Genomic DNA, 14,926 nt, shown 5'->3' on the forward strand with positions numbered 1-14,926 from the left:
AGTTGGGCGGTGACTCTCATTAGTGCAGCAGAAGTCACCATAGTACGCCAGAATCTCCAGGCGTTTCTGGCAGCGAGAGCAACTGATGCTGTCATTACAGTTGAAAACCCCAGATAGGTGCATAGCCCCTCCAGATAGGTTATATGAGTTGAATATACAAAATGTGGGTGACTTATAGCGCACCATTAGAGCAATTTACCGGGAGAGTTTAACTTGTTCTTATAACATCTTTTTAGTGCCCCCGCTTTTTGACATCCCCACAGAGTGAGGATGTCATACTTCCTTCACTTTTCCCTGCAGAAGTCAAACAAGCTTATGCAACAGAAGGGGCTCTTGCACATGCCCCGGCTTAACACCCCATTCATGTTGATTGGGATGAGGACTCTCCTTATCACATAATACCTATAAGGTCCAGCCCGCAAGTGGAACCACAATACCCCATAAAACTGGATGCAAAAGCAGCTGTTCGAAAAATGCTCCACCAATTGGAGTACCAGGGACTAATTGAGCCCTGTGTCTTTTAGATGAACAACCCCCTTTTTCCGGTTTAAAAAAAAGATCATTCATATCGTATAGTCTTAGACCATAGACCTTTAAATAGTCATGCACTTACTTTTGCTATACAAAATACACACAGTACATCACTAATTAACAATATAGTCCGTAAAAAATACGAAACAACCTTGGATATATCCAGTGGTTTTTATTTCCAAAATCTAGCTCCTGAAAGCAGACATTGGACAGCGTTTTATGCACTTGGATTTAAGTGTCGCTTCACTCGTTTAGCGCTGGGCTATAAGCACAGTCCAGGATTGTTTGCTGCCCATATTGTGTAAATTCTATATGATATTGACCCGGACGCTTTATTCTATGTAGTGGATTGCATAATTTTAGGATTCATTGCCTTTGGCTACTAGCTCAACTTTAAGACCCCTCATATCGCAATTCTAAGTGTTCTTTTCTTAGGATATGAACTTACACACTAGGGTATAAGCCTTGCTTCTCACTTTTTGGAGAAATGTGCAGAAGTGCATTCTCCAAATACGTTAAAGATACCACAACCCTTGTTAGGATTCCTTAATTTTTTTCAGAACATACATTCCTGATTATGCCCAGCGCATTAAATCATTATATGAATTAAATCACCCTGATTGTTCCAGTTCACTATTGACATTAGAACACACAGAAACACTCAGATCCTTACAATCTGACTTACTTGCTACACGTCACCTACATACACATGTGAATACTATTAACCTATTCATCCCGGTCTTGCTGGGTGCACTTGGGTGTACTGATATCACCTTTAACGAAGGTGAAATTGTGCCGATGTCTTATAAATCGCATTTCTATTCCAATGTGGATATTCAAATGCGTTTTCCTTCCACTGAAAAAATACCGACTTTAGTGCAGATGGCTATTCTTTAAGAGCAGCCACTTGCGCAAGGAAAAAGCAATACTGTTGTTACACCCATACCTGCCATGGAGGATGTCACAAAGGCTAGCTTTCCCAACGCTAAAGTCCTCCACCCTAGATTGATACAATTGGCAACATCCTTAACAGCTGTTGATTTGGACTACGTCTTCGACCTGTCTTTACAGACACAGGAATTTCTACAGTCTGAGCATGAATACCCCATGCCCACTCCTGTCTTACCTCTTCGCCAGTATAAATATGTTGTTTATACTGATTGTTCAGCCCAACCTGCGATAGGCTCTAAACAGAAATATGTGGCGCCTTGTGCCAACGTTTTTGGCGTTATGTTGGATGAGAACTTTAGACCACAAAAAGCACTACCAAATTCCTGAGGGGACTGCACTGTACAGTTGGCTGAACTGAAACCTTTGCTTCTTCCACTTGAATGCACAGATCCTGAATTACCCACACTAATTGTGTGCGATTCGTATAACTGTGTACAGTTCCTTAATGATAATTTACATTATTGGTGTCAAAATGGATCCAAAGATTCTGAAGGCAAAACATTCGAGCATAAAACTCTTTGGGTAAAAGTAGCAGACCGCAAAGACAGAATGCCACAGGCTCATGTTATTCATACTTTGAGTCATCAGTGTGTGGGAGCACACATTGTAGGGAATTTTCTGGCTGATGAAGCAGCTAAATCAGCAGTTACTACTGCTACTATTGCTGCAATTACTCATTTTCAAACGACAATAGATTACGATATCTTGACTGCAGTTAAATTAAAGCTAATATTGACGGCACCCCTTTACCTAGTTTTTCCTTCTAAATATACAAACCACTTAAATGAACAAAATTTCCCTTTTGTAACTTTTCCAGGAGTTGGCAATCGATTGATTGACAAAAAAGTCTTCATTACTGGAAAGGAATGCAATTCTACTGTTGGACATTCACTCATTTTCAAACAAATTACCAATCACCCCGCATGCAATGCTTTGGTAGCAAATTTCAGCTGTTATCTCAAAGGCATACCGGCCACTAATTTACTCCAATTAATTATGGTCATTTCAAATGGAAGTTATTTATTGTTAAGTGAGCAAGATCGCTGTGGGATGCACACTGGGATTCTATACATTTCATCGGTTTCCCAGATAGTGACCTGCTGTAACAACGTCCTCTTCCCACCCGCACACCCCGTCAAGGGGGTGTAAATAGTTCATTGCGGCCTCCCATTCCAACTTTGAAGGCTGATTTGTAACAAGCTAAGCAGACTCAAAGCGCTTTTGTTTTAAAAGGGAGTTGCTCTAAAATCTGCTAGAGAAACCTTTGAATTACAAGTCAAAAGGGCATTCAGTGAGATACAGTCCTTGTTAAACACGAACCTCCAATTACAGCAAATTAGTCCATCGCATTTTTAATGCATCTAATGCTGTCAGCCTTGCACACTTTTTTACAGTTGTGGGTTTCAACTTAGTCAGTTCTTTCGAATCACTCTTTGGAGTGATGCCAGCTTTTATTGATTCCCTCTTTTCAGGATTTCCCGCTGCTGTTATTCCCCATTTGCAGAATTAAGGTGTTATTTTTGTTCCTCCGCAATGAATGTTGAACTTCAAGGGCTTGTGTATGCTTGCTTCCTGTTGGAAGTCTCGGGGTCATCAAAGACTTCACCTACTACACCTGGACTCCATTGCTGGGAGTCCTGTACCTGCCATGTGGTGCCTATGCCAGTTCTAGGTCACTGCAGGTGTCTGCTGCGCTGTAACTGCAAAAAATGTAAACAAAAACAATGGTTCTGTCGGGTGCAAAAAACTATTTCTTATACAAATGATCAATTCCTTAATTTATTCTTTAAAATCTTCTAATGTTCGTATCTGAGCAGTTTTGACTTGGAACACACGAAAACACAAAAGCAACACAGGTTGATGGGTATTATGTTATTTTATATAAATTGCATCATTTATATATACCCAAACCATTATAAAAGCTGTCAAACACAAGGTGAAATTTAAGGTGATATGTGTTCAAGTGACATATTTTGCTCCGTGATAAAGTTGGTGCGTATTATGTACAAAGTGACTAAAATATGTACAAGGGAAAAGAAGAAGAAGGCCAGAATAGAGCGGAAAACCAATAACTGCTGCTTAAACAAATTATTCTTTTGCACACAAAGCCTTGATCTGGGCCAAGAGATATCGTCGACTTTTCAACCCAAATTCTGCAATACTAGGTAGTCAATGTGGGTCTTCATCAGGACAATGATGGGGCAAGAGGGATGACCGGCTACAGATACCCAGTGGCACATAAGGATCAAATATGTGCGATCCCGGACCCGTTGTTGTAGTTCAAATCATAATTTCAGCATGATGGCGGGAACATTAAGTAATGGACCTGTTTTTCAGAAATGCTCACCCGTCTTTAAATGCGCACTCGGGTGCTTACTTGTAGTGATGTGAATCAGAGGTGGGTTCTAAATTAGTTTCTTTGAACACATCGGATAGTTTGTGGCGTTCTCAGGCATTAGTCCTGGCAGAACGCTGCGATTCGATGATTACTCCCGACATCATGCTGAAATTATGATTTGAAATGCCACAACGGGGCAAGGTTGGACATATTTGATCGTTATGGGCCATTGATGATTAACTGGGTATCTGTAGGCTGTCATCCCTCTTCCTCCATCTTTGTCCTGATGAAGACCCGCATTGACTACCCTAGTATTGCAGACTTTGGGTTTAAACGTCGACGATATCTCTTGGTCCAGATCAAGGCTTTGCATGCAAAGGTTAATTTGTTCAAGCAGCAAAGTTATTGGTTTTCCGCTCCATTCTGGCTGCCTTCTCCTGTTCCCTTGTACGTATTTTAGTCACTTTGTACATAATACGCACCAACTTTATCACTGAGCACAAAATGTCACTTGAACACATAACACTTTAAATTTCAACTTGTGTTTTGACAGAATTTATAATTGTTTTGGTATATATAAATGATGCAATTTATATAAAATAACATAATACCCATCAACCTGTGTTGCTTTTGTATTTTTGTGTGTTCCTTAAGACAAACTGGTCAGAAACGAACATTTGAAGATTTTAGAGAATAACTTAGTAAATTGATGATTTGTATTAGAAATTGTTTTTTACACCCGACATAACCATTGTTTTTGTTTACATATCCATGCCCAGATTCTGAGGGATACTGGGTTGCCCCATTGTGTATTGAATGTAACTGCCAGAAAAGCATTCCTGTTGCAGTCACTGCCGTCGCCTATACTAAGTGAGCACCGGCTTCGATTACACCACAGCGCTGGTCTCACTGAGGGCGTCACATCTAGCTTCCAGTTACAATGCTCTTTAAGTCGGTGAGACGAGGCAGTGGCCACAGGTGCCAACAACATTGTGACTGACCATGACTTTATAAACCTACCCTTACTATTTTAGATCTTCTACCAACTGATGTGCATATTTATGCCTTTTTCTCCAAGAAATCCCACTGGTGTCTCTGTAGGCTGCTGTCAACTTGTTTATGGCTCACATTCCTTGGACATTGACATATGTCATTGAATCGGTTATCGGCACTGGGTGTCTTGGAGTTTCAAGTCTGTAATAAGTAGTTGAAAACTCTGCTGAACCAGTCGTTTTGAATATGTAAAGAACAGTGTCTTGATTCCTGTACGCATGTCATGATGTATATGCTACCAAAAATGCCCATAAAGTCGTTTTTAAAAAAAGAATAAAAAGTCTGCAATGAAACAGACAAGTTGTTGGCTATAGAGCTTGTTGATGTGTGCCAGCTTTTCCAGCTCTCTTCCATGGCATAGATGAACTCGAGGACAGGCAAATCAGGTTACATCGAGATGAAACTGTCAAGCCTGTGACCCAACACTTTTTGGTTTCCATTTAGCATCCTAAAGCGAGTTGAGGAATAGAGCTATGTAACCTTCTCAAGCAAAACATTATTAACCTTCAGAATGTGTACTTCTGTGTTTCTGTACCCAAATGACAAGTTGAAGGCACACCAAACCTAACTGTCCAGGACACATGGTACCATAAAGTCATGATGTAACAGTTAAACAGAGCCTACATGTTCTATCATTTGGATTTGAATGAAGAGTATCTATCCCCAAGATGAACTATAAGAAGTTCAGGTAAACAGCTATTGCTGCCCCTGCATTCTGTTTTGATACAGGTGTCTCAGTTTCGACATTACATCTGCTCCTGAGGTGTTAAAGGAAGAAATTAGGCATGTTATCCAAGGAATACCCAACTGCCTTAACTACGTTAGCAATACCCTATACTTCGTCAAGTTAAATGAAGAAGCTAGCTAAACCCTTATTGTGAAGGGCTTGGCAGACTTTCAACACCCATCTCAAACTTAAGAAGGCAAAATTACACTTTTGACAAACTCATTGAAATTCTATTTCCATATCTTTTCACAACAAAACATGCAGCCTGACCCAAACAAGATCTCTGCCCTATCACTGCCACCTCTGCAAGGAAAATGTCCCTCTCCTCCCTTCATTCATGTGATTAGCCAGATACTGCTCATTGTGAGCACATGATTTTGTAGCAGGCGTTGCACCATTGCCAGATCTGACACAAACGTTATGTGTTCTTAAATGGCTCAAGAAATGCAAACTCCGTTTGAAAGAATTTGTGCTACATTCACAGAAGCTGGGAACTTTGACCTTTATCTAACCACTGAATTGGTGATTGATGCTAGTCGTACTGGTCTAAGCGCCATTTTGATACAAACGATGACCCTAAATCCCCATGACTAGTAGTTGCTTATGCGAGTGATAGCCTAATGGACCTGGATCAGGTCTACTCTCAAGAATAAATTGAAAGACTTGTAGTAATGTCCTGCAAGCACTTGTATCTGCTCTTGTATAGGGAAATCCTTTACTGTTATCACAAATCACCAAAAGTTACTCACTGTATTTACGAACTCCAACATTAAAATGCCATTCAGGATAGAGATTGCCTTAGTAAGGACAAAAGCCACCCTGACTTTGTTTCCAGATTTCCCCTCGCCATTTCATTGAGACCATCGGAGGCTGCAAAATTCCTTTGCAGTCAAAACCAAGTGCACTGAGGAAAATAGACGTAATCCAAGCATCACTGAATAATCCTTTGCTGTGTGCAGTAGCTCACCTTCTTGAAACACCAAGCTAGAGGATTCTAGCATGCACATACAAATCACCTTGAGAAAGCTATCTTGGAAACCTCAAGGCTTTTTCTGCATGTTAGGAATGGATTTCCTCAACAACATTACAAAGTACTAATACTAAGATGAAAATACTTGATTATTCCTTACTCTAAACAAGATCACAAGGTTGATCTGACGTACCAAGTAATTGCAGCATGGTAGCCACCAAGAATCTGTAATGAGAAAGTGTGGTTCCCTTTGCTCAATTAACTGGTGGAAAAGAAGTTATGCCAGAGTTTAGGCAAAGGTTTTTCTGTGAAACCTTGACAAATGTTGCAAATTTCAACTCGCATGTGGAATGAAGTAGCAATCAATTTCTTTGAGTGTGTTGCAACAGGACAATACCTGCCGTAGCCTCTGATTAGTTCCCATGCTTTTCTGAAGTGATTGTCGTTTCAAGAACCATGTCTGATGTGGGCATCCTGGAGCTCAACAATATTGTCTCGGTTTATTGCATTTCATCAGTAGTGACAAAGTCAGACAATGGTCACATCTTTTGTGAAGTAGAGTTTAATGAGTTTGCCGCAGGACTGGAGATTAAGCGTTGGAAAATAACACCACTTTGGCCTCAAGCTAAGCGGTTAGTTGCACATTTCAAGGCTACCTTCAAAAAAGTGGTTCAGATAGCCATGGACACGCACTAGCTAATCTCTCTAATTTTCCGTCAGACTCTGTATGATTGAAGAAACACACCTCATGGAACAATGTGTTTCCCTAGCTGAACTTGTGTTTGGAAGAAACATTTGCATGAAAATGTCACCTCTAGCAACTTGATCCTCAGATAACATTGGGAGTGCAACTCAGAAGTAGAAGAGGGTACTATAAGCTAACAGACTGTCTACCGCTCCCTTCAAATCTTTACCAATGAAGATGCTTTTGAAATCTAAATGCACCCACAAAGATGGGTTCGACGAAGCCACCAAGCTTATGTAGTTAGGGACACTAAACGATTTGTTATCATATTTAAGTGAGACCATCATACCATCGCTCACATCTTTCTCTTTCTTAACCGTGCCTGGTGATCCCTTTGAACTCTTGCCTGTTGGAGAATGGCCCAATCATTATGACAGTTGTGAGTAAAACTGAATTGCTTACGTTCCCACTGAGCGGTGCCGATGCCGATGCTGATTCTGCTAGTCAAATATTGTTCAATATTATCCTCTTCTCCTCCCATTTTATAAACTCTCCCTTTTTCTGCTTCCTCATTTGCTTTTCCTTCTGTTCATAATGGCTCTTGTTACATCACTCTTTCTCTGCTACCCATCTCTTCCAATTGCATTCGTCAGGCAAGAAGAAATGTTAGGGCTCCTGCCTCACTACTTTTATGGACTGATTGAAATTTACGTATAAGTTAAGGAGAGATGTTTTGACTGACTATTGCATCATCTGCAATGCAGGGCCATGTGATTCTGCTCTGCGCATATGAGGTGATGTGTGTCCGGAAGGTCCATGGGGTGAGGAATTAGATCCTAGAGTTTGTTGCTGTTGGTGCTCTGAAACAAATCCTGTACCTGCCAATCTGACAGGACTCTCCTGACATAGTTTGACAAGAATAGTAACACTAAGGGCCTCATGTAGGAAGCCAAATACCGGTCGGTAACGGCCGATTTTCGGTAATTATACCGTTACCGACCGGTATTTTGGCTTTTGGTATGTAGGGGGATCATTTTTGTATTCGGTAATTTACCGAATCGGTAAATTCCGAATACAAAAATGATATGTAGGGGGAGTGTGTGTGTGTTTTTAGGAGTCGGTATTTACCACCAACTAATAGTTGGTGGTAAATAATGAATGTATGTGTTTACGCATTTTAAAGCGCTTAGACGTGTGCAATGTGGCAGACATACATGCCCTTAGGGCATGTATGTGTGCCACATGTGCACACATGGCCGAATCAGGGGTGCAACAGGGTGTCAATGTGACACCCTGCCACCCTTGCATGTTTTCCCCCCATTACCGAATCGGTATTTACCGATTCGGTAATGAGGCATACCTTCCCATCAATGGGAAGGTATGCCTCATTACCGAATCGGTAAATACCGATTCGGTAATTAACGAATATTACCGATTCGGTAATATTTACCGACGGATTACCTACATACAAGTTACCACTTCTTAAATACCGATTCGGTAACGTTCGGTATTTAAGAAGTGGTAACTTGTATGCTACCTACATGAGGCCCTAAATGTTTAAGACTACAGAACTATTAAATACACAGATTCTTGTGGTTATGAAGACTGGCCTTTGACTACCAATGTAGCCCAGCAGCAACTTCCATTGTAAAGTATCCAGATGTATTGTTGTTTCAATGTTTGTTGCAAACTGACCCTGCATACCCAGTTTACAAAATCCTTGTACTTGTTCTTAATCACGTCAGTCCATTTTTAAACCTAGGAAACAGTGCCCACTTGAAAAAGCATCAAGAGCAAATTTTTGGGAGGTATATGCGCCTCCATAACCATCAGTCTTATCTTCAGCTACTTCTGGGTCAGAACGTGCTGTTTGTCAGTTGCAAGGAGGGACCCACAAGATGGAGAGCTTCACAGGAGTCTGGCTCTGAACTAAACACAGTATATTTGTTGTTTAGCTGTGAAGAAGTGCTCATCATGAGATTTATTTTTACTGTAAGGTATGTAGCTTAACTGTAATGTACATTTTATAAAAATATATGCATTGAGAAATGACTGTCTACTTTACCTTGGAACTTCTTTCAGGCTGGACCTTTAACCAAAATAAGAATATGCAAGGATAAAGAGGGGAAACCCAAGTCATTTGGATTTGTCTGCTTTAAGCACACTGACTCAGTGCCATATGCTATAGCCCTTCTCAATGAAATCCGCTTGTATGGACGACCCATTAAGCTTCAGTACAGATTTGGTAAGCTGTAATTATGACTGGAAGAAATTTGTATTTAAGATATTAGGTCTTATGCTCAAAGACTTGTATGTAATGTTGTTTTAACATATTCAATGACCAGACTAAAAGGAATATGAAAATGTGAGCAGGTATCAATTACGTATTAGCAATAATGTCACATTGGGCTTTATAAAACAGTAATAGAACTTCCTAAATGGTTAAAGCTTTTTTACAGAATTGAATTACCATAAGACGTTGTGTAGGGAATATACTATTTAAACAGACATATTTACCCCTTAAGTACTTTGGTATCTACCTAAACAGAGGTTTACACAATATGATTTAGACAATATCGTACTATTAATGTAGTGTTCCTCCCTCAGCCCTACACTCTTCAACATCTACATGGCTCTGCTAGCCCCCATCGTCAGAACCTATGGACTCAACATTGTGTCATACGCAGGCGACACCCAACTCATCCTCTCCCTATCCAACGAACCCAACAGCACCAGACACAACTTTCGAGAAGGCTTGGAAGCTGTCGCCAAATGGATGAAAAACAGCTGCCTACAACTAAACACCAACAAAAGAGAAGCACTCATCATGGGCCCAAACCCCGATGCCTGTAACGACACCTGGTGGCCCCCGCCCTCGGAAGCCCACACACACCCACGGACCACGTACGCAACCTGGGAATCATCCTGGACTCTGAGCTCAAAATGGACCGCCAGATCAACTCTGTCTCGTCCTCCTACTTCCACACCCTCCGCCTTCTACGTAAGACCTTCAAATGGATCCCCCCTCGAACACAGGAAGACCAGCACTCACCATGGTCACCAGCATACTCGACTACGGCAACGCACTCTACGCTGGAATAAACAAAAACCTCACCCGCAAGCTGCAGAACTTCCAGAACCCTGCTGCAAGACTGGTCTTCAAGCTGCCAAAACACTGCCACATCTCCCAGCACCTGTGCACACTCCACTGGCTCCCCATCGAGGCTAGAGTCACCTTCAAGATGCTCACCCACGCACACAAGGCCCTCCACGACACCAGACCAGCATACCTGTACAGCCGACTCAATTTCCACGCACCCCACGATCAGCCCAGCTCTACTGCGCCATGGTCCCCCCCCCACCAGAAAGACCAGATCAGGCTCCTTCTCCTTCCTCGCGGCCAGAGCCTGGAACGCCCTTCCACTCCCCCTCAGACATACAACATCGCCCCCCATCTTCGCAAGAAACCTCAAAACCTGGCTCTTCAACAGACCCCTTCCTTGATGGACTGGATCCTGCACCACCCCCAGCGCCTTGAGACCTTTACGGGTGAGTAGTCGCACTTAACAAACGCCTGATTGATTGCTGCTGACTGCAGCTCCCACATATAGAGTTACACAGGCTGGCTTATCAGTTATCTAATGCAAAATATGGTCTTAAGACACACGGGAAAACTCTGACATGGGTAAATGCTGAGCAACACATTTTTAAATCAAAAGGTGACCTAAATAGCTTATATCTAAAACAAATGCAAATACAGGCAGACCATAACACAATATTACATTCCTCCCACTACTAGAATAAGGCTCACAAAATGTTGAAAGTATCCGGGTCCATAAATGCTAAAGCGCTGATATAGAAAATGCATCACTATGAATTAGTGACAAGGAAAGTGAATGGTCCATATGGAAAAAGTGGAAAATTAATCCCATAGGCTTTAGTAAGTGATCTAATTGAAGTTCACTTTACTTCTTTCACAAAATTGGAGTTCTCTCTAATTATCGTATTAGACAGATGTTAAAGATAAACAAGAACAAGCTAACTGAATCCCCTATTTGCAGAAATATTTATACTTTTTCTAGAGACCATGCTAAAGCATAATATGATTTGTGGAAAACAAGGTTGGCAATCGACAGAAAAACTTGATAGGGAACTAATAATGGAGAAACACAACAAATACATCCGTGTGGCAAGGCTAAAATGTAGCTACTTTAAAGCCCTCTAGTGGAGGTATTGGTTGTGAACCAGATTTTTCGAAGCACATGTCGCCAAACTCCTAGCGCTGGAGATGTGAAACGATGAACTCTGACATTGTATAAATAATATGCCAATCCAAGACTCTTGCAATGCCATTTGTGATTCCTTATTAGCGAAAAATAAGGATTCGCTAATCAGGAATAGCAAAAGGCTATGGCCCACATGCATCAAAGCAAAAACCGCTCGCAAACTGGCAGATTCTCAGAATCTGCCCCTTTGCGACCGGTATTTTTGCGTTTGGGAGGCATCATCCCAAATGCAAAAATCGCAATTTAAGTAATCTCTAAATTGCAATTACTTTTAAATTGCGATTGCATTTAAGGAATCTCCAATTGAGATTTCTTAAATGCAATGCATTAAAGTAAAAAAATTAGCGATTTCGCTAATAGGGGGAGCAAATTACCATGAAGTTTAACTTCATGGTAATTTGCAAAAACTTTGAAAAATGCACTAAAGTGCATTTTTCAAAGTTCCATTTTACACACAAACATGCCCTTGGGGCATGTGTGTGTGCAAGATGTACTCATATGCAGATTTCAGGAGTGCAACAGGGTGTCCTTTTGACACCATGGCAACACCCTGGCACCCTTGAAATTGCATTCTCAGTTTGCGATTCTCTAATTGAGAATCGCAAATTGAGAATGTCTTCCCATTCATTCCTTTGGGCCTCTAGGCCTATGGGAAGGAATGGGGAGGTATTCCTTAATTGCGAGTCGCAATTAAGGAATGTTTAGAGATCGCTATTTTTTAAGCGATTTCTACATGCATAGCCTTTTGCTATTCCTTCTTAGCGAATCCTTATTTTTCGCTAATAAGGAATCGCAAATGGCATTGTTGATGCATGTAGAAATCGCTTAAAAAATAGCGATTTCTAAACATTTCTTAATTACGACTCGCAGTTAAGGAATACCTCCCCTTTCATTCCTATGGGCCAAGTGCCCCTTGGGTGTTCATGAAAGTGATGGCAGTGGTCGCAGCCGGTTATTGGAGGTTGGGTATACCAGTCTCCCCATACTTCGATGGCTGGCATTTGAAGGTGGGCTTACTCCAGGCATTCGCGCACCACCTCCAGATGACAGCAGGATTATTGGGGTTCACTATTATTGTGCCGAAGTCACACCTGACTCCTTTGCAGATTCTCCCCTACATCGAAGCTGTCATCCTTGTGGCTCTGGATTGGACCAGAAAGGTGAGGTGTCCAGAATGCCTGGGCATGAATCTCTGTCTTCCGATCAAGCTGCTGCTTTTGGAGGATCTACTTTTGCCGAAACAGGACGGGGTCCTGCACCCAGGCCTCAGCACCTCTGTACATGGAGCTTGCATTGCGGCAGCTTTCTGATCTTCCTCCAATAGTTGTTGATGTGATTCTGGCAGCAAGGCATCCATCTACAAAATGTGTGTATGCCGGGTGCTGGGACAAGTATGTGGCTTGGTGTGAAAACAGTCAGATTGAACCGCTACCAGTCAAGCTGTGTCAAAGTTTTTTTCTTTTTTGTCAACGACCCAGTAGAGACTTGCATTGGGTCCTGTTAAGCTATATGCCTGCCTTTTTCAGTTGTTTTTTCATGTTGGTAGACCAGCCTTCTATGTTTAAATCACCTGTTATGATGAGACTGCACATTTCCACTGAAGATCTTTGTGATGCCACAGTGGGACTTGAATTTGGTACTCATTTTTCTAATGTAGGCCGCATTTGAGCCAATGCATAGTTGTCCACTACGACTCATGAACATGAAAATGTTTTTTCTGGTCACATTCATGTCAGCTATTTGTGTGAGTGAGCCGTGGGCCCTTTTGGTCCAGCTGCTTTATATGACTTTCTTCTCAGACAAACTGGTGCTCAGAACTCAAGTTGCGTTCTTGCCCAATATAATGACACCTTTCCACATAGTGCAGGATATCACTCTTCTGACTTTCTTTGCCCCACCTCACCACTCGAAAGAGGAGAGATTCCATTGCTAGGTCCCAAGAAAGCACCTCCCTCTCACATTGATCGTACCATAGACCATCAGGTGGATGAAAGTCTTGGTTTGCTTCTCTGAGCTAAGAATGGGACGGCAGTCCAGAGAAGAACCATCTCTAAGTGGATAGACTTTTGCATCTGGTACGTGTTAGTTAAGAAGCAGCAAGGTGAATGCTGCTTCTTAACTGAGCTAACTGGAGCTAAAGCTGCACTAGTCCATGGAGTGCCTGTCCTGGATGTGTCAGGCTGCTAATTGGGCATCAGTGCACATGTTCACCAAGCACTATTTCCTTGACAGTCAGGTCCTTGGTGATGGGCATTTGGTCCATTCAGTCCTTGAGGACTTTTTGGTCCGAGCCATTCCACAGACTCCGCACTAGTGGAGGTATCTACTCACAAGGTGAGGAATCTGCAGTTACAAGTATTCATCAGTAGAACAATTACTTACCTTTTGGTAATGCTTTTTCTGATGTACACTCTATCTAGCCACAGATTCCTTACATACCCTTCCACCTCTTCGTTCTGTGAAATAGACTCTCTTCCCATCTAGAAAGGTCTCAGCGTAGAGATCTGCACACTGACCATGCTTATTTGCTCATGGGCTCTGTCAGAGGGTGCAAATAAGGCTTTGAAAGCTACTGATGTCTTTTATGCTGCCCCGCTCATCACTTGCGGAGCGCAATAAAGCTGGCACTGAGTTGCCAGACGCCACCTACCAGCAGCCAGGACTACTGCTTTTGAGTTTCCGGTTCTATTGTGAGGCCTGACGGAGTATTCTCCGAGTGAAAAATCTGCAGTTAGAGGATACACCACAAAGAGTATTACAGAAAGTAAGCAACTTGTTCTTTATTATGTATGTATTTGTATTTGGAGTGCTACAGACCACAAGTTAGGACATCTGTTTGAGCATGTCATTTAATTCATACATCATGTTACTGCCCCAAGTGTGGCCCTGAAGCTCTGTTACCTTGCGCAAAAAGCTTGCAGGTGCATGCTTGTATGAATAAAAAGGATATTGGTTAGTACAGTCTAGATGTTTTATTTGGAGAATACTGGAGAGGTGCTTGAAGCTTATTTTTGAAAGAAGTTAGCAGAATTGGCTATGGGTGCCCATGTCATGAGCAAAGAACGTTCATAAGTTATATCTGGGCTTGGTTTAAATTCTGGGGGCATACCAGGCAGGCTGGGTGTAAGCCAGAAAAGCCTGTCTTTAGGCTAGCTGTGTGTTTTGTATTACCTTCATTCTATTCTAATTTTAACCTTCATAATTGTTCTGTTTCTCAATGGAAATTGAGACTCCTTTGTGACCACACACGTTATCTGAGGTGATAATGTCAATCCTCTTGCCTTAAACAAATTTACCTACAGAGCTGTAAAAAACATCCTTCAAATGCTCACAAGAGGTCATTGTATGGAAGAAGTACTTGATCCCTAAAAAGGTGCATCTTCAG

General features: G+C 41.8%; 1 protein-coding gene across 1 annotated transcript in view; it reads left to right on the forward strand.

Moving 5' to 3' along the window:
- Positions 1-14,926, forward strand: part of RBM11 (RNA binding motif protein 11) — a 209,130-nt gene that overhangs the window by 66,770 nt on the left and 127,434 nt on the right. The window contains exon 2 of the mRNA XM_085620540.1: positions 9,338-9,500. Within this exon, the coding sequence (XP_085476666.1) occupies positions 9,338-9,500 (163 nt within the window). The remainder of the gene's footprint in view (positions 1-9,337; positions 9,501-14,926) is intronic.

The sequence above is a fragment of the Triturus cristatus genome, chromosome 8 (genome assembly GCF_964204655.1).
Source record: "Triturus cristatus chromosome 8, aTriCri1.1, whole genome shotgun sequence".
NCBI lineage: Eukaryota > Metazoa > Chordata > Amphibia > Caudata > Salamandridae > Triturus > Triturus cristatus.